General features: G+C 46.7%; 2 protein-coding genes across 17 annotated transcripts in view; one reads left to right on the forward strand and one right to left on the reverse strand.

Annotated features, from left to right (window-relative positions):
- Positions 1-2,826: 2,826 nt before the first annotated feature.
- Positions 2,827-6,918, forward strand: WNT8B (Wnt family member 8B). Its single transcript, XM_059881968.1, has 6 exons — positions 2,827-2,837; positions 2,936-2,969; positions 3,718-3,856; positions 4,701-4,826; positions 5,978-6,120; positions 6,329-6,918. The coding sequence occupies exons 1-6, from the start codon at positions 2,827-2,829 to the stop codon at positions 6,872-6,874; spliced, it is 999 nt and encodes a 332-aa protein (XP_059737951.1). The 3' UTR covers positions 6,875-6,918.
- A 2,058-nt stretch (positions 6,919-8,976) lies between these two features.
- The window catches only part of SEC31B (SEC31 homolog B, COPII coat complex component), a 33,804-nt gene continuing 25,516 nt past the window's right edge, over positions 8,977-17,264 (reverse strand). For 7 of the 16 annotated variants that reach the window (XM_059881807.1, XM_010819850.4, XM_015460649.3 and 4 more), the window contains 6 exons: positions 14,841-15,018; positions 13,891-14,199; positions 13,605-13,663; positions 13,202-13,303; positions 12,750-12,866; positions 11,981-12,287 (listed from right to left, as the gene is read on the reverse strand). In XM_059881807.1, the coding sequence (XP_059737790.1) occupies positions 12,024-12,287; positions 12,750-12,866; positions 13,202-13,303; positions 13,605-13,663; positions 13,891-14,199; positions 14,841-15,018 (1,029 nt within the window). In that variant the 3' untranslated portion in view covers positions 11,981-12,023. Of the gene's footprint in view, positions 9,791-10,848; positions 12,288-12,749; positions 12,867-13,144; positions 13,304-13,604; positions 13,664-13,890; positions 14,200-14,840; positions 15,019-17,264 lie in introns of those variants that run through there. The other 9 variants (XM_059881812.1, XM_010819860.4, XM_015460651.3 and 6 more) reach the window with 8 other exon arrangements.

Here is a 17,264-nt window from a genome sequence, read left to right on the forward strand (position 1 = left end):
CTTTCCTTTAATCATATTACTGTCCCTAGGTGGCACACATATACACTTAAATTCCTTCCTCTTTGGCTCTCCTCACATTACACACTCACTATGCCTTCTATAATCTATATTCTATGTCACTCCCTAAAAGGACATATAAGACTGCAAACTTAATCAATAAATGTGTGGGTTCTGACTGATCTACCCACCAGCCCTTCTCATCTCTCCCCCTCCTAGGGCTTCCCTATTCCCTGACACAACAATATTGGCATTAGGTCAGTTGAAAATACCACAATGATCTCTAAGTGTTCCAGTGAAAACATGAATCACTCACTCTAAATCAAAAGCTATAAATTATTAAGTTTAGAGAGGAAGTTAGGCTTCTTTCCCAAACATTGTGAATGCAAAGGAAAAGTTCTTAAGGAAATTTAAAGTGCTGCTCCAGTGAACACAAGAATCATTCTTATCAACAAGAATGATAAGTGAGGGGCTTCCTTGGTGGCTCAGTGGTGAAGAATCTGCCTGCCAATCAATGCAGGAGACACAGGTTCGATCACTGATCCAGGAAGATCCCACATGCCATGTAGCAACTAAGCCTGTGCACCACAACTACTGAGCCTGCGCTCTAGAACCTGGAAGCCACAACTAGTGAGCTCCTGTGTTGCAACTACTGAAGTCCACACACACCTTAGAGACTGTGCTCCACAGCAGGAGAAGCCTGCACCCAGCACCGAGAGAATGGCCCCCGCTCTCTACAACTAGAGAAAAGCCTGCACAGCAATGAGGACCCAACACAGCCCCCCCCCCAAAAAAAGAATGATAAATTAAACAGTCTATATGGAGACAGGATTAGTATTAGTGGTCTGGATAGAAGACCAAACCAGCCACAACATTCCCTTAAGCCAAAGCCTAACCCGAAGCAAGGACCTAACTCTTTTTAATCCTGTAAAGCCTGAGAGAGGTGAGGAAGATGCAAAAGAGATGTTTGAAGCTATCAGAGATTGGTTCATGAGGCTTACGGAAAAGAAGCCATCTCCATAATATAAAAATGCAAGGGCAGACAGCAAATGCTGATGTAAATCTGCAGCAAATTATCCAGATTCCAGATCTAGTCAAAATAATTAATGAAGGAGGCTAAATTAAACAACAGATTTTCAATGTAGATGAAACAGCCTTCTAGTGAAAGAAGATGCCATCTAGGACTTTCACAGCTAGAGAGGAAAAGTCAATGGCCAGTTTCAGAACTTCAAAAGACAGATTGACTCTTGTTAGGGACTAAGGCAGCTCGTGATATAGACTGAAGTCAATGTTCATTTACCCTTTTGAAAATTCCAGGGCCCTTAAGAATTATGCTAATTCTGCTCTATAAATGGAACAACAAAGCCTGGATCACAGCACATCTGTTTACAACATGGTTTACTGAATATTTGAAGCCCAATATTGAGAATTACTGCTCAGAAAAAAAAGATTTGGTTCAAAATATGACTGCTCACTGACAGTACACCTGAGAACTCTGATGGAGATGTACAGTGAGATTAATGCTATTTTTCATGCCTGCTAACACAACATTCATTCTGCAGTCCATGACTCAAGGAATAATTTTGACTTTCAAGTCTTATTATTTAAGAAATACATTTTTTAAGGCTATAACTGCCATGAATGAGTCCTCTGTACAAAGTTAATTGAGAACCTTCTGAAAAGGCTGCACCATTCTAGATAACTAAGAACATTCAGGATTCATGGGAAGATGTCAAAACATCAAGTTTAACAGGGGTTTGGAATAAGTTGATTTCAATCCTCATGGATGATTTTGTGACGTTCAAGATTTCAGTGGAGGAAATAACTGCAGGTGGAAAGAGAACTAGAATTAGAAGCAGAGTCTGAAGATGTGACTGAACTGTTACAATTTCATGATAAAACTTGAATGGATGAGAAGTTGCTTCTTACAGATGAACAAAGAAAATAGTTTCTTGAGATGAACTCTACCCATGGTGAAGAGGCTGTAAAGATTGTTGAAATGACAACAAAGTACTTAGAATATTACATAAACTTAGTTGATAAAACAGTGGCACTATTTGAGAGGATTGACTCCAATTTTGAAAGAAGTTCTACTCTGGGCAAAATGCTATCAAACAGCACTGCATACTACAGAGGAATCATTCATGAAAGGAAGAACCAATCAATATGGTGAAATTTATTGTCTTATTTTAAGAAATTGCCATATCTACTCCAGCCTTCAGCAACCACCACCCCGGTCAGTCAGCAGACATCAACATCAACGCAAGACCCTCTACCAGCAAAAAGATTGACTCAGGAAGCCTCAGGGGATGGTTAGCACTTTTAACAATAAGCTATTTTTTTTTTAAAGAAGTTCCCTGGTGGGCCAGGGGTTAAGAATCCACCTGCAGGGGACTTGTGTTCCGTCTCTGCTCGGGAAGATTCCACATGCCATGGGGCAACTAAGCCTGGTCACCATAACTACTAAGTCAGCGCTGCAGAGCCTGTGCCCTGCAACAACAGAAGCGGTGGCAATGAGAAGCCCACACTCCACAGTGAAGAGTGGCCCGTCCCCCAACAACTAGAGAAAGTCTGCATGCAGCAACGAAGACCCAGCACAGCCAAAAATAAATAAACAAATGTCAAGGTTGTAAAGTCCACTAAAAAATAAAGTATTTTTAAAATTAGGGTACATACATTGTATTTTTTTAAGACGATGCTATTGTACACTTAATAGACAACAGTCTAGTGTGAACATAGCTTTTATATGTACTGGGAAACCAAAAAATTCATGTGATTGGCTTTATTGCAGAATTTGCTTTATTGCAGTGGTCTGAAACCAAACCAGGAATGTCGCTGAGGTATGCCTATATATTTGCTGAAGTAATTCTTAAAACTCTTGGCATCATAAATGAGTCAGTGTATCTCTATTACGCTCTGTGGTTTTTCTCTCTTCTAGGTCAGTGAACAATTTCCTGATGACTGGTCCAAAGGTAAGAAAAAAATTCCTTTGATTTCTTCGGACTTAGCTTAGCTTCTTGACTGAAGACTATACATGTCAATATCTTTTCATTATATCCACATCTTTTATTATACTGTGTATCTTTTAGGCAGAAAAACTGTGGCACAGAAAGGGATACACCCCAAATCACACAGAAAACTAATGTCAGAGCCAGGATAAGAACTCAGGAATATTGACTCTGAATTTATGGCCAGAATTAAAGTTTTCTTTTGTAGTGTCAGGCTATAGTTAGCCATCCTTCTCAGCACACAGCGGGCAGGCCGTCCTCCATCCTTAAAATGCTGGCTTTCTACTATATGATCTCTAAGAATATTTCCAGCTACAAAATGTTTTCTTCATAGGATGAGAACAGTTGAAAATTCATAAATCGTGTAACTGAGTCTCATTTTGAAGTGAGTACAGTGAATAGAGGTAGTGAGGTCTAGAGTCTAACGAAACACCAGTTTCATTCCTACTTCCACCATTTGCTAGTGGTGGGACCTTGAGCAAATTGTTTTACATCACCTCTCTGAGCTTAGGTTTCTGTTCTATAAAATGGTACCAATTTCACAAGGTTATTTGTGATGTTACATGAGACAGCATATTGAAAGTGCTTACTCTGTAATTAATTTGGAGGAGTGGGAAAGTGGGCAGGAAAAGATGTGCTTAGCCACTTTAAGGCAAATGCCTACCAAGTTCAGCTGCTGTGAGTCTGAAGTTTGACCCCTGTGTCCCTGCAGGCTTACCTGATCTACTCCAGCAGCGTGGCAGCTGGTGCCCAGAGTGGAATTGAAGAATGCAAATATCAGTTTGCTTGGGACCGCTGGAACTGCCCTGAGAGAGCCCTGCAGCTGTCCAGCCATGGTGGCCTTCGCAGTGGTAAGGAAAGCTTCAGCCACAGGTCCCTGGACCCCTTGGCCATAGGTTAGGGCCCCACTCTCCAGGGATGGAATCCAGCCCCCTCTTTACCTTTGTTGGTCTCTGCTCTCAGGTCATCTCCCTCTCTAGTATCTTCTCTGTTTTTTGCTCCAGCTCCTCTTTTTCTTTACTGACACCCTCTCTACTCAACAAATGGCCCTTATCTCATCCCCAATCCTATACCATCTGCAGCCTCCTAGCCTCCTCAAAATAGGTAGGTAAGTAGAGGTCATATATTTTCATGCCTCTTAGCCTCTTCCTTTAGCAGGCTCAGTAGAGAGGTACAGAGCAAATGGGAATTGACTTGGAGACCAGATTCCCATACAGAAGATTAAAAAGTGGCCATGCCAGGAAATGATTCAGGACTAGCTAGCACCTCTCAGAAGCCTCTCAGACTTCCATGTTCCAAGAGAAAGTGGGGATGGGTTCTTTACAATCTGACCTTCAGATTCTTCCTCATTTCTTTCTTGGTCTCTTTCCCACTTAAATGCCACCCATATCAACAATACTCTAACCACTAAGTCGTAAAATCTGTAACCTGAAAAGATGGGAAGAGAGAAGAGCTGAGGTGAGACCAGGACTGGAGCAGATCCTGGAAGAGAGTAAGGTACATTATAAAGGTGGCAAGATATTGGGTTCGCCAAACAGTTTGTTGGGGTTTTCCATAAGATCCTGTGGAAAAGCCTGAACTAACTTTTGGGCCAACCCAATAGAACAGAGCAGTGAGGAGGGTATATGATGGTATTAAAGGTATGTCTTTGGGGCTGTAATTCCTCCAACTCACTCAATTTTTGGTTCCTGTCAGCTAATCGGGAGACAGCATTTGTACATGCCATCAGTTCTGCTGGGGTCATGTACACTCTGACTAGAAACTGCAGCCTTGGGGATTTTGACAACTGTGGCTGTGACGACTCCCGCAATGGGCAACTGGGTAAGTAGTGATCTTGGGGGTGGGTAGGGCAGCCCAATGAAGTTCATTTAGGCAATGAAAAGCTTGGCAGGTACTTGGTGGAGTGAAAAAGGGTGGTAGTCGTCTAAATCTGAGGAAAATCAAGGTGGACCACTTTGAGCCCAAGCGCTACAGTGACAAACACGGCTGTAGGTAGCTGGGAGCCCTTCTCTCACTGGGAGGTTCCCTTAATTTAAATACAATAGTGATAAAAGAACAGTCCCCTCAACCATGGGAGGGGGGCCCTTCCACAGTGCCTAAAGAAGGAAAGCTACAGGGCTCAAAATAGCCTGGAGTTAAAACTCCCCTCCAGGTCCTCCCCACCGTTCTATACAGAATAAAGCACTTTCTTCCCGGAAGAAAGGAATGGACATTAAGATTACGTTCAGCTCCCAGCCAATCCCAGTCTCTGGCTGGTCTCAGGAATTCCTTGCCCCAGTTGTTGAAAGCTAACTAGTCAAAAATAATCATGAGGAAAAACAGACCCCCTCAAAATAATGTATCTCCGCATATATATGTTTTCCTATATATACCTACTCTCCTTGACTTAGCGCAACAGCCCACTAATCTGACTGCTGCCCATTCTCGCCTCATTAAAGGTGATCAGTTCCTGTAAAGTGCCAGTCTTTTTTTTTTTTTTCTCAAACCTCACCTTCTCTAACTCCCTTACCTTACACCCTTCCCTATCTCATTTCCCCTGTTTACCTCCAGTGTCCTCTGCAGGCCTCTGCCCTCCACCTCAGCTGCCAACTGCTGTTCCATATTACCTCAACTGGCCTCTCTCCCCCTCAGTGTCTGCACCTTCCTCGCCTTTTCCACACTATTTTGTGCCTTCTGGACGTCAACCTCTGGCAGAACATGTGTACACTCTGCCCAAAGGCCAGAAACACAGCCCGGGAAGCAGACACCTGCCTCCCCTGGTAGCTACTTACATCATGGAGTCCTGAGCAGGGGATGGGCTGAAGTTAGGAGTACAAAGGTGTCAAAAATAAATCTGGGGTGAAACTAATCTAGAGCGAGGGCACTAGCCCCACCTGAATCCTTCCTCAATCCCCCTAACCCACTTAGAACCAGCAGCCCAGGAGGCTCTCTGCGGCCTGCTTAACGGCCTTTCTGCCCACTATGTTTTCCAGGGGGCCAAGGCTGGCTGTGGGGAGGCTGCAGCGACAACGTGGGCTTCGGAGAGGCAATATCCAAGCAGTTCGTCGATGCCCTGGAGACAGGACAGGATGCTCGGGCAGCCATGAACCTGCACAACAATGAGGCAGGCCGCAAGGTGAGTCCTGCAGCCCCTGGAATCAGGCACCTGCTCCATCCACTGCCAGGCCTAGGTGCGGACAGCCTGTCAAGTCTTATCTGACTGGGTAAACGCGGTACCAAGCCGGCTGGCCAGGTAGACTTGCAGGAAGCCTCGCAACTCGACAGAGGGCGAGACTCCCCAGGGGCGCAATCCCTGGCCCGCTCACTCCTGGCTCTCTCCCCAGGCGGTGAAGGGCACCATGAAACGCACGTGTAAGTGCCACGGGGTGTCTGGCAGCTGCACCACGCAGACCTGCTGGCTGCAGCTGCCGGAGTTCCGAGAGGTGGGCGCGCACCTGAAAGAGAAGTACCACGCAGCTCTCAAGGTGGACCTGCTGCAGGGTGCAGGCAATAGCGCGGCGGGCCGCGGCGCCATCGCTGACACCTTTCGCTCCATCTCCACGCGGGAGCTGGTGCACCTGGAGGACTCCCCGGACTACTGCCTGGAGAACAAGACGCTAGGGCTGCTGGGCACCGAAGGCAGAGAGTGCCTGCGGCGCGGCCGGGCCCTGGGCCGCTGGGAGCGCCGCAGCTGCCGTCGACTCTGCGGGGACTGCGGGCTGGCGGTAGAGGAGCGCCGCGCCGAGACCGTGTCCAGTTGCAACTGCAAGTTTCACTGGTGCTGCGCGGTCCGCTGCGAGCAGTGCCGCCGGCGAGTCACCAAGTACTTCTGCAGCCGCGCGGACCGGCCACGTGGGGGCGCGGCGCACGAACCTGGGAGAAAACCCTAAGCGACTCCTCTTCCCTCTTCTCGTTTCCCCGTTGGTCCTTGGCCTTTTTTTAGAGACCCCAGTAGTGAGGAATCTAGGGAATAGGGACCCCACACTACCAAGGCCAGGGATCCCGAGGGGAGAGCTGCTGCATTCTCTGCGGAGCTCGCCACTTTCCAACCTGTTTCCAAGTTTCTCTGCTGTCGGCATCGTCCGCCCACCACACTGAGACCTGACACAGCTCTGTTCTGAGACTCTGAGCCATTGATCTTGCCAGGACTTCGAAGAGAATGGGCGTTCCTTCTCCCAGTCGTACCTGCCCTAATGCCTGACCTAGCTTGTGGAACTTAGGAACTGGAAGAACCCTTCTGAGATATGCAGGGCCCAGAGAAAGCATGGCTTTTTTTTTTTACCCATCTTCCCCCCTCTACCCCTACTCCGCTATTTTCTGCTGTCAGCTCTCTGCCACAGCCACACCTTCCTTGGGCAGAGGCCCTCCTGTGCTTCTGATTCCCTAACCACTGGCATAGACTCCCCAAGAATCTCTACTTTTCCTCCCCTTATCCTTCCTTCTTTCTGTGAAAGAGATACTGCGGAAACTGACCCAAGAAAAAGCATGTTTTTAGGGGTTGGTTCCTAGAGGTGGAAGTTGAAGATGGAGGAAGTGATAACGCTTGAGTGCTGACTTGATGAAAACCAAGGGTGCCACTCACCCCCGTCACGTCTCTAATGGACTTTGCCAGTGGGGCAACAACCTTCTTAGACAATCATCCAAGGTGCCCCAGACACATACCCACAACATCCAGGAAAGAGGTAAGGGGAGAGTGCCAGTTATTTCCTACCCTTTCAAATAAGCTTCTCTGTGCTCCTAACCTACATTCTCCTAGCAACCAACTTTACCTCTACTCTTCCCCAAAGGGTCTTATTCCCCTGAGCCAAGACTGAGATAAATAAAGCTAATTTCCCTTCAGACCCTGGTTTGCACCTCTGAAGACAGGTCATGAGGAATGAGAAGCTGGGATCTCTCCTTTTCACCAACCTGATTCTCAAATAGGCAGGATTCAGAAATTGGATACTTTCCTTCAATATATAAACTTTCTGCAATGAAACTGTTAATAGGAAGTTCAGTACCTTGAACCTTAATTTATTGCAGTCACTGTGACATCTGTTTTTCTTTTTCCAGGTATTGAACTTATTCTTGGGGCTATGGGGAAGGGTACATGGAAGATGTAACCTCTACGCCCTCTCCTCCCTCCCACCTTGTCTGGATACTATTCTCCTGTGGGCCTCACTTCCATGATGGCCTAAGTAGTTATCCTGGCCTGACTGAGGTTCATCTGCCAAGTATTAGGAAATCATGCCCATAAATCTTCCACGGATACAGTCACTCAGTGGCTAAGACCCTGCTACTTGTGGTGCTTCTCATTCTCTTCTCAGAAGGAAGCAGTACAGCAGGGACTTGCTGATGGAATGGGGCTCGGGAAGGGGAGAACTAACTCCTGACAGACCCTCTACAGCCCAAGGAGCCTCCCAGTCATCTCCCTCCCCTAGGCTGGTCCTGGATCTGGGTGCCAGGCAACCCTCTGGAGCAGAATGGGCCAAATGCTAGAAGACTTCATCTCATCTCTTGTAGAGGAGAGCACCGAGGAAGAGTAGCTCCAGATCACTGAGCGCAGAATGGCTCCCATGCTCCAAACTGAGACAACAGCAAGGGCAGACCTCAAACCCCTGGCCTCACCCTACACGTCTTCTGGTCCCACTAACACCTACTGAGTAGAGAGGCTCACCTTCCCTCCTTACAGGGTACATGCTGCCCTTCAGGGTGTTGGAGTGCTTCACTTCCAGTTCTATCAGCAAAGGCCTTTTGCGCCTTTCCTCAGCTTTGATCTGGGCCTCCTGGATCTCCCAACTAGCCCTTTGTCCCTAATCAAGCAGCAGCATGCACTAACTTGGCTGTCCCACTTGGCAGAATTGCTTGACAGTATAGAAAATATAAAAGTAAAACCTTATAAAGGAAAGTGACATTCCCCAGGAGGTCTCTCAGCATACTAGTAGGAGAACTATTGTGCTTCATGTGTGACAACTCCAGGTCGGTATTTGAAACATGTCATGCTGCCAGAAAGTTCTTTCACAGGTTATTGTTTTACATTCCCAAATGGCTATGATTGACATCACATTCATTTGTGTCTATAAAGAAAACAATACTGAGCTACCTTAGATCTGGATGGCTTTCCCCCTGCCCCTTACATTATCCACGGATTCATTTATTCATTCAACAAACACCACAGTAGAAATACAGTGGTGAACAACATACTGACCTCCTGCATTCATGGAGTTTAAGTTCTCTCTTATAATCAATCGCCAGTACTGTGTTCCCCTTTATAAATGTGGACAACCAGACTGGCTGCTTGGGAAGACAACTTCAAGGTCAGCGAGTGAAAAATATTTTGTTTTATAGATTTAAACTGATGCTGAGAAAGATGTCTGGCTTGTTCCACCAACTTGTAAGGTACCATGGGGTGAGTTCTGGAACCCAGGCCCCTCCCCTCCTCTTGTGTGCTCCTTAGGAGTCCATCTGTCTCAGCCAGGGGACAGAAGCGGAGGGAGGTCCTGAGAAGTGACAAGGATGCTGGGTGGAGGGGACAAAACACTGTCTCCTTCCTGTCCCTGGCCTGTGAGCCTACACACAGGCAGGGCTTTCTTTCCTTGAAAAGAATCTCAGCCTCAACTGGCCTTAGCAGCAGGTTAGGGCAAAGACATAGACAGGGTCGTGCTCGGTGCTGGCGGTGCTGGGGGTGGTGGGAGGGAAGGGCAGGCCAGGGCACTCGCCTATTGTGGGTCTGGATTGGATGCTTCCACTCATTCATTTCCTTTTAATTAACCCGCATTCCTGGAGGAGAAATATTTATGTTGGCTCCCATAGAGGCAATCTGCAGACTGGAAAGAAGGGGGAAGAAAGCCCGCCTTAGCAAAACAATATCTCTAAAGAGCTCAAGAAGAGAAAATAAGAGAACAAAATGCCATTAAAATAGCCTTCTACCCCCACCGGAGTCAATGAAAACTTCATTTCACATGCTAATCCCCCACTCCGCCCCCTTCCCTTCTCACAACACCTTTCCGAAAGTGTTTGGGAAAAGTCTTCGCAGTCAGTACACAGCTCCCCGCAGCTCAGACTTCTCCTTGTGTTAGTTCAGGGCCCCAAGTGGGGCTCTCGCTCCAGCAGCGGCTTTTTTCTCCCCCCCTTTAATTTAAACAAAGACTTCGGAGTTCATCAACCTCCCACTGAAATTCACAGCTGCTGAACAAACTAATCCCCTCTCCCGGCCTTTCTTCCCTTCAATGGGCTCTTGGCTTCAAAGACACTTTGGGAAAGGACTTTGCTGGGGCTCACACTGCTTCATCGATAGAAGTTAGTGCAAGTATTATCTGAAGAGCAAGTGGCTTTACAAACAAATACTGCCTAACAATCCCTTCCTCCCAAACACACACATCTAGCCCGCAGACATGATGCGATCTACAACAGGATTAGAGATCGTACCCCTGGCTTCACACCCGGTCCCTTTGTGTAGCTGAGCTCAGCCCTGAAGTGGTGTGGGGAAAACCCTGGAGCTGAATGTCAGGCACGGATGGAGACACACACACACATACACACACACACAGTGGTGTGGGGAAAACCCTGGAACTGAATGTCAGGCACAGATGGAGACACACACACGAAGTGATGTGGGGAAAACCCTGGAGCTGAATGTTAGGCATGGATGGAGACACATGCGCACACACACCACACACACACACACACACCTCTCCGAGTGGCCATAAATGCTGCAAGGAGAGCGCTTAATTCAGTGCCACCTCCTTTCTTCAACTCTCCTGACTTCCTATCTGTCCCCAAGCCTCTCCCTTGCCTTACTGAGGTACAGGGAGCCAGAACAAAGGACTGGGAAGACAGATAAGAGCAAACTAGGACCCAGAGAAGATAAAAATTGGGAGATGACTGAGGAAACCAAACTAAAGCAGCTTTATTGCACATAAAGTACATCAGGGCTTCAGTGCAGAGTCCAACCATGAAAGTGCAGCCAGAGAGAGAAGGCAGCCCTGAGATGTGTGGGGGTGGGGAAGAAGGGCCTCCAAGTCTTGAAGAAGAGTGCCAGAAGAGTCTTTCATTAATATGGCTCCTATTCAGAACCAGGCTTCTAACCAAAGAATGAATGGGTCTATATCTTGCCTGGGCCAGGACTCAGGCAGGCTGAGTCAGGGGCTGCTCCCAATGGGCAGTGGTCCCTCTGCTCCTATCCCATAGCTTAAGACAACTCTCAGCAAAAGGCAGTGCACCCCCTTCCACCCTCCACCTCACCTAGTTCACCCTTAACAATGCTGGCAGAGAAGTCCCTTCTTAAAAGGGCCTGATTTCTTTCTCTTGGTTCTGCTCAGCACCCATCACTCATGTCTAGGATTTGTTGAAAGGCTGAGTAGCAGTCAACTCTACCCCAGTCTCTGGGGCTCAGAGAAGTATGGAAACATGAAGTCAGAGGCAAGGAGAAGGTAAAGTCAGGCTCATAACCCACAGAAGGGGAAAGACAAAAGACCCACATGATGGGTTCAGCAGAGGTAGACTTGAAAAAGTGATCCTGCTCACCCTCTCAGAAACCACCTGGACAGAATACCCCTGGGGGAGAAGGCACACTGTGCCAGCCCCTGTTGGAGGATAGTTTTAGGGAAAGTGAAGGAGAACAGGCTGACCGAGCTCTGGGCAGATCCCAGAGGGCCAGGCATAAAGGGGTAGAGAGCAGGCACTCTGCTGGTTCGGAGCCAAGTCTACAGCATCATATACCTGGCAGCAAGGGAGGAAGGCTGGGAAAAACAAACAATCTGTTCCAAAATTCCCTTCCTGCAGGAAGGAATTAAGTAACAATAAAAGTGGTCTCCTGGCAGGCGGAGCTGCCTGGTTTAGACGCGCAGCTTATGAGCAATGGTGAGGACAGACTTCAGGACAGGCATGAAGCTGGAGACCTCACTGAAGCTGCTGCAGCCCACCACCTGGGCATGCATCGCAAGGCCCTGCTCAGGGCTTCCTGCGTCCACACATCGGGCAATCTCATGGAGCCCGGCCAGCACAGGAGGCGAGAGCTGTGGAAGGATTGGCCCAGAGTTAGTAAGCCCAACTCCACCCCTACCCTGGAGGCATGGAAGGGAGAAGCGATGACTCCCTTCTGGAGTTCTGGAGCCCAGTCCAGGCAACATGTCTATATTCTGTAGGGAACCCAGGGTCAGTGAGGCTTATGGGAAGGGACACTGCGTGCCCTTTGGCCAGGGGTGAGGGTGGAAAAGCAGGAGGCAGATGAGAACCACTGAGTGTACTTACTGTCCCCTCGCAGAGCTTGTCATACAGACATTCTAGACGTTGCGCAGCTTCATCTAGCTTCCGTTTTGTCTTCTGCAGGGAGGGAAATGGATTCTAATTCCAGCCCCTAAGCCTAATACTACACAGGACTGTAAAGAATCATGGTACCTTAGAGCTAGAATGACTCAATGCTCTTTCTTTCATTTGACAGAGGACAAATGGAGGCCTGAAGAGGGTAAGTGACTTGCTCTAGCTGACTCAGCAAAGAATGAATGGCACGTCTCCTCACTACTGATCTCACCCTCCTTCTAGTACTCCCTGCTGCCTTTCCAAGAGCTAAGTCTCAGTGCTGTTGGGTCCTGCTATCAAGGAGCTAAACTCCAGACCAGACAAGTCTTCCCCAACTCCACACCGACAATATCAAATAAGTATAAGCTACAGACAGCATGTCCAGAGACGGTAAGAAGATTCACACAAGGAGCTGGTCTTACAGTTAAGGGATCCTGGGACCAGCTGGGGTCGGAAGGGAGCATCATGCGGAAGGTTTAGACTCACTAAATCAGTGGCAGATAGGGAGCAGCGCTGCAGAAGTGCCTCAAAGCTGATCTTCAAAGACTGGTGTTCAGGGGGAAGCTCCTTCCTGTTGATCTTGTCCAGTGGCTGCTGACATTGCTGAGGAGGGAGCAGGGAGACAGGAGAGATAGGCAAGCTGTCCTGCTTATGGCTCCCCTCAGGACTAGTCCTCTGTGACTTGGGGTCATGCTGCTCCCACTGGAGCAGAGATGGGGAGGGCCATCCCCCTTCTCTGTAGTAGGGACACTTGGTATCCGCCCCCCATCCCATCTCTTTCAGCCCAGAGTCTGCCTCCAACTTGAGGAATGAAGCCATCCTTCATGCTCCCTCCTTTTCTACACCCAAGAAAAGAAGGTTTCCGAGGGGAAGGAAAACATCATTCCTGTCATCTGCCGGCTGAGTTCTCGTGGGGCTCCGGGGGGAGCATGACTCACACTGGGGACAGCAGGTTGTGAGGAAAGGACCCCTCGAGGCTCAGGGGTGAGGCACATAACTGGAGCAGTAATTGGTGCTGGGGGCATAAATGTCTCTGGCAACTAAAGAGAGAGAAAAGAAAGGCACATGAGTCTAAGCTGAAAGACCCCTTCCACCCTGCTTTGAGGGAGTGGCAGAAACTATGAATGAACAAGGGCACAGAACTGTGAGTGGGGAACCTAGAAGTCAGGAGATGGTGAATAAGAAGGAAGAGGAGGTGGCTGAGGGGAGAAGAGTAAGTGGGGAGAGAGAGGGGACAGAGTGCCCGTCTGAGCATGGGAAGGACCAGGCTGCTTCTGTAAGGAACTAGAGCGTGGCTCATTGGTGAATGTATGAGGGTTGAGTGGGGAGAGATGTATTCACCTTTTTCCTCTGGAGGTTTCCCTTGGGCACTGGAGCATTTTTCAAGGAATCCTGAGGTCCTGCATAGTATAAACACAGGGGTATTTAGGGGCATGACCAGAAACACTGAAATTTTTGGTCTGAAGATCAGTAAAATTGTTTTAGTTGGAGTCTTCCACACACACCCTCTGCAGACCAGCCACACTCTCAGTTGACATTCCTAATCCTAGTTCACTGGCTTGAGGAAAGAGACTCCCAAGGTGGTAGTGGGGAGGGGAGGAGAGGGAGGCCATGGGAGAAGACTGACCTGGGTGAGGAATCAAGATGCCAGTGGTCGGGAGGACACCAGCGCATGGAGTACCTGGCCCTCCTGGAGGGTGGGCCGCAGGGAAGCTGACAGGAGGGGCTGGTGGCTGGGAGCTCATAGGGCTGAAGCCTGGTGCTCTCACAGGAAACAGAGGGTGCACTGGAGGAGCCCTAGGCAGGGGGACAGAGCCAGGCTGCATAATGTTTGGGGGTGCCATGGGTGGAGCCAGGAGAGGCCATGTTCCAGGGAATCCCACGGGGTTAGGAGCTTGTGCCCTTTGCCCTCCTAACAGCTGAGGCTGAGATAAAGCTGAAATGGGACAGAGAGGAGATTCAGACCACATCAGAGAGGAATCATGGAGGAATTAAAAAAAAGAAACTGTAATAATAATTAATAATATAAGTGTATGGAAATCTACCATTTACAAACTATTTTTAACTATATTCCTTATTTGACCCTCAAAACAATCCTGTGGGGTTGAAATGAACAATATAACAATCACTCTCAATTTTCAAAAGAAACAAAGTGGCTAGGTATAATGCCCAAAGTACAAAGCCAAGTACTGACAGTATTAAGAATTCAGACTCCAAGCTCCTCCCACTATATGGACATGCTGCTGTTGCTGCTGCTAAGTCGCTTTAGTCGTGTCCGACCCTGTGTGACCCCATAGACAGCAGCCTACCAGGCTCCCCTCTCCGTGGGATTCTCCAGGCAAGAACACTGGAGTGGGTTGCCATTTCCTTCTCCAATGCATGAAAGTGAAAAGTGAAAGTGAAGTCGCTCAGTCGTGTCTGACTCTTAGCGACCCCATGGACTATAGTCCACCAGGCTCCTCCATCCATGGGATTTTCCACTATATGGACATATTACTTCCCAAATCCATGCTAGCCATGCCAGCTATTTTTCTCTGCACTCTGTCTAGCCAGATCTCCACTCAGTTGGTCACTCACCAGGCCTTACCCCAGGGCCCAGAGGCAAAGGCTGTGCTTCCTGGACCCCAGATGGCCTGTAGTCACTTGTATTCTGCATTCTGGAGCCCTGATAAGGGCTAGGATGGGAAGGTGTCAAGGGCATCATTAGTGATGACTGAGGTGTAAAAATCCTTGGCCTTGGAGGTAGAATTGGAACCTGTAGGAAGAGAAAAAAGGATCAGCATCTTGGAAGGGAAAAGAAAGTACTAAGTAACTGAAAATGGAAAAACAACAGGGAAAATGAAACCAAAGGCTAATTTTTTTTTAAAAATCAACAAAATGGATAAATCTTTATAAAGACTGACAAAGATAGAGAAGACACAATTCATCAAGATAGAGGATGAAGCAGAGAATACTCCAACAGACCCTGAATCCATGAAAGAGATGATAAGGAATGTTACAAATAACTTTACAAATAATTTGACAACTTAGAAAAATGGACCAATTCCTCAAGAACCACAAACTACCAAAACTCTGCCAAAATTAAACCAAAAACCTGAATGTTCTATAACTATTCAAGGAATTAAACTTGTAATTAAAAACCTCCTCCCACCCCCTTCCCCCAAAAGTTTCTAGGTAGACCTAGATAGTTTCACTGGAGAAATTTTACCAAACACTCAAACAATTGACACGAAGGTTCCATAATCTCTTCTAGAATATAGAAGGACCATTTCCTAATTTACTTTATGAGGTCAGTACTACCCTGATACCAACACCACAAAATAAAACTACAGATCAATATTTCTCATAAACTTAGGCACAAAAATCTTAGGCACAAAAATCCTCAGCAAAATTTTAGTAAGTCAAATCCAGCAATGTATATAAAAATAATATACCACAACCAAATAGGATTTATTCCTGGTCATGGGACGTGTATCATGATGTATTTAAAAATCAATCAACACAATCCACCATATCAGAAGAAAAATCATTTGATCATACAAAATGATGCAGAAAAAACATCTGACAAAATTCAGCACTGATTCATGACTCAGCACACCAGGAAAAGAAGGAATTTCCTTAGCTTCACAAAGAGCATCTACAAAAACCTAGAGCTACCATTATTCTTGGTTCTGGAAGACTGAATGTTCTCCCTCTAAGACTGGAAACAAGGTTAAGGTGTTCACACTCACCATTCTCATTTTAATACTACAAAAAGGCAAGAGAAATTAAAGGCATGTAATCTGGGAAAAAAAGGAAGAGGGACAGCCTTTTTAATAAATGATTCTGGATATCCACTGGCAAAAAAATAAACCTTGACTCAAATTTCACACTTACACAAAAATTAATCCAAAGTGGAACATGGACTTAAAACTACTTCTAGAAAAAAACAGTAGGAAATTTAGGGGACCTTGTACTAGGCTAACAGTTCTTTGACTTAACATGAAAAGCATGAACCACAGAAGGAAAACTTTACAAATTGGACCTTATAAAATTAATTTTTTTTGTTGCTCTGTGAAGGACTATTAAAAAGATGAAAAAAAAAATTCTTACATAGTTATACACACACAGACACATATGAGGACATGTAAAACCAGTGAAATCTGTGGATAATACTGTCAATTTCCTGGTCTTGCTATTGTATTGTGGTCATCTGAGATACTGACATGGGATGTGGTGGGTCTGGTATGCATGAGACTTCCCAGTACATTTCATTGTGCCTTCTTGTGAATCTATAATTATTTCAAAGTAGAAAAGAGAGAGGAAGGTTGGGGAGGGAGGGAGAGAAAATGAGCAAGTAGGATAATAGAAAGAGGTGGAGCAGAGGGAGGGACAAAAATGAGGGTGGAAATTAACAGATGGGACAGGATAAATCATCAGAATTTTCCTGCCTAATACCTTTATCTACAATCTCCCTGGATTTTGCTCCCTTCTGGTAGGCTCCTGGTCTCACAAATTAACAGCATCCTATCCATCTGGGTACTGTCCTCTACACCATCATCAGTTTCCATCAATTCTACCTACTAAATATCTCAAATCCAACCTCACTTTCTAGTTTTAGATCACTTCATTTCTTCATCATCTCCTGCTATGTTCCTAACGGTCTCTAGCTTTGCCCTTTCTAGACACATAGCTAATCCTTCCTCTGCACAAGACCACTCAATAGCTCCAGAATGCCTTCAGGGTCAACTCTAAACTCTTGAACACAGAAATACCAGGTCTCTCTTGATCTAACTATACATACTGTTACCCCAGCCTCAACTAACTCATTCCACTGCCACAACACCTGCTTTGTAAAGTCATTAAAATGTTAGTCATTCCTCAAACAGGCTTTGCTTACTTTCCCTTTACTGCCTTGGCAGATGCCATTCCCTCTGCCTGAAATAATCTTTCTTCCCTCCTCCTTTGCTTAAATAACTTTTAATCTTCAAGACTCAGATCAAATATCAGTAAATTGCTTTC

The sequence above is a fragment of the Bos taurus genome, chromosome 26, assembly GCF_002263795.3.
Source record: "Bos taurus isolate L1 Dominette 01449 registration number 42190680 breed Hereford chromosome 26, ARS-UCD2.0, whole genome shotgun sequence".
Classification (NCBI taxonomy): Eukaryota; Metazoa; Chordata; class Mammalia; order Artiodactyla; family Bovidae; genus Bos; species Bos taurus.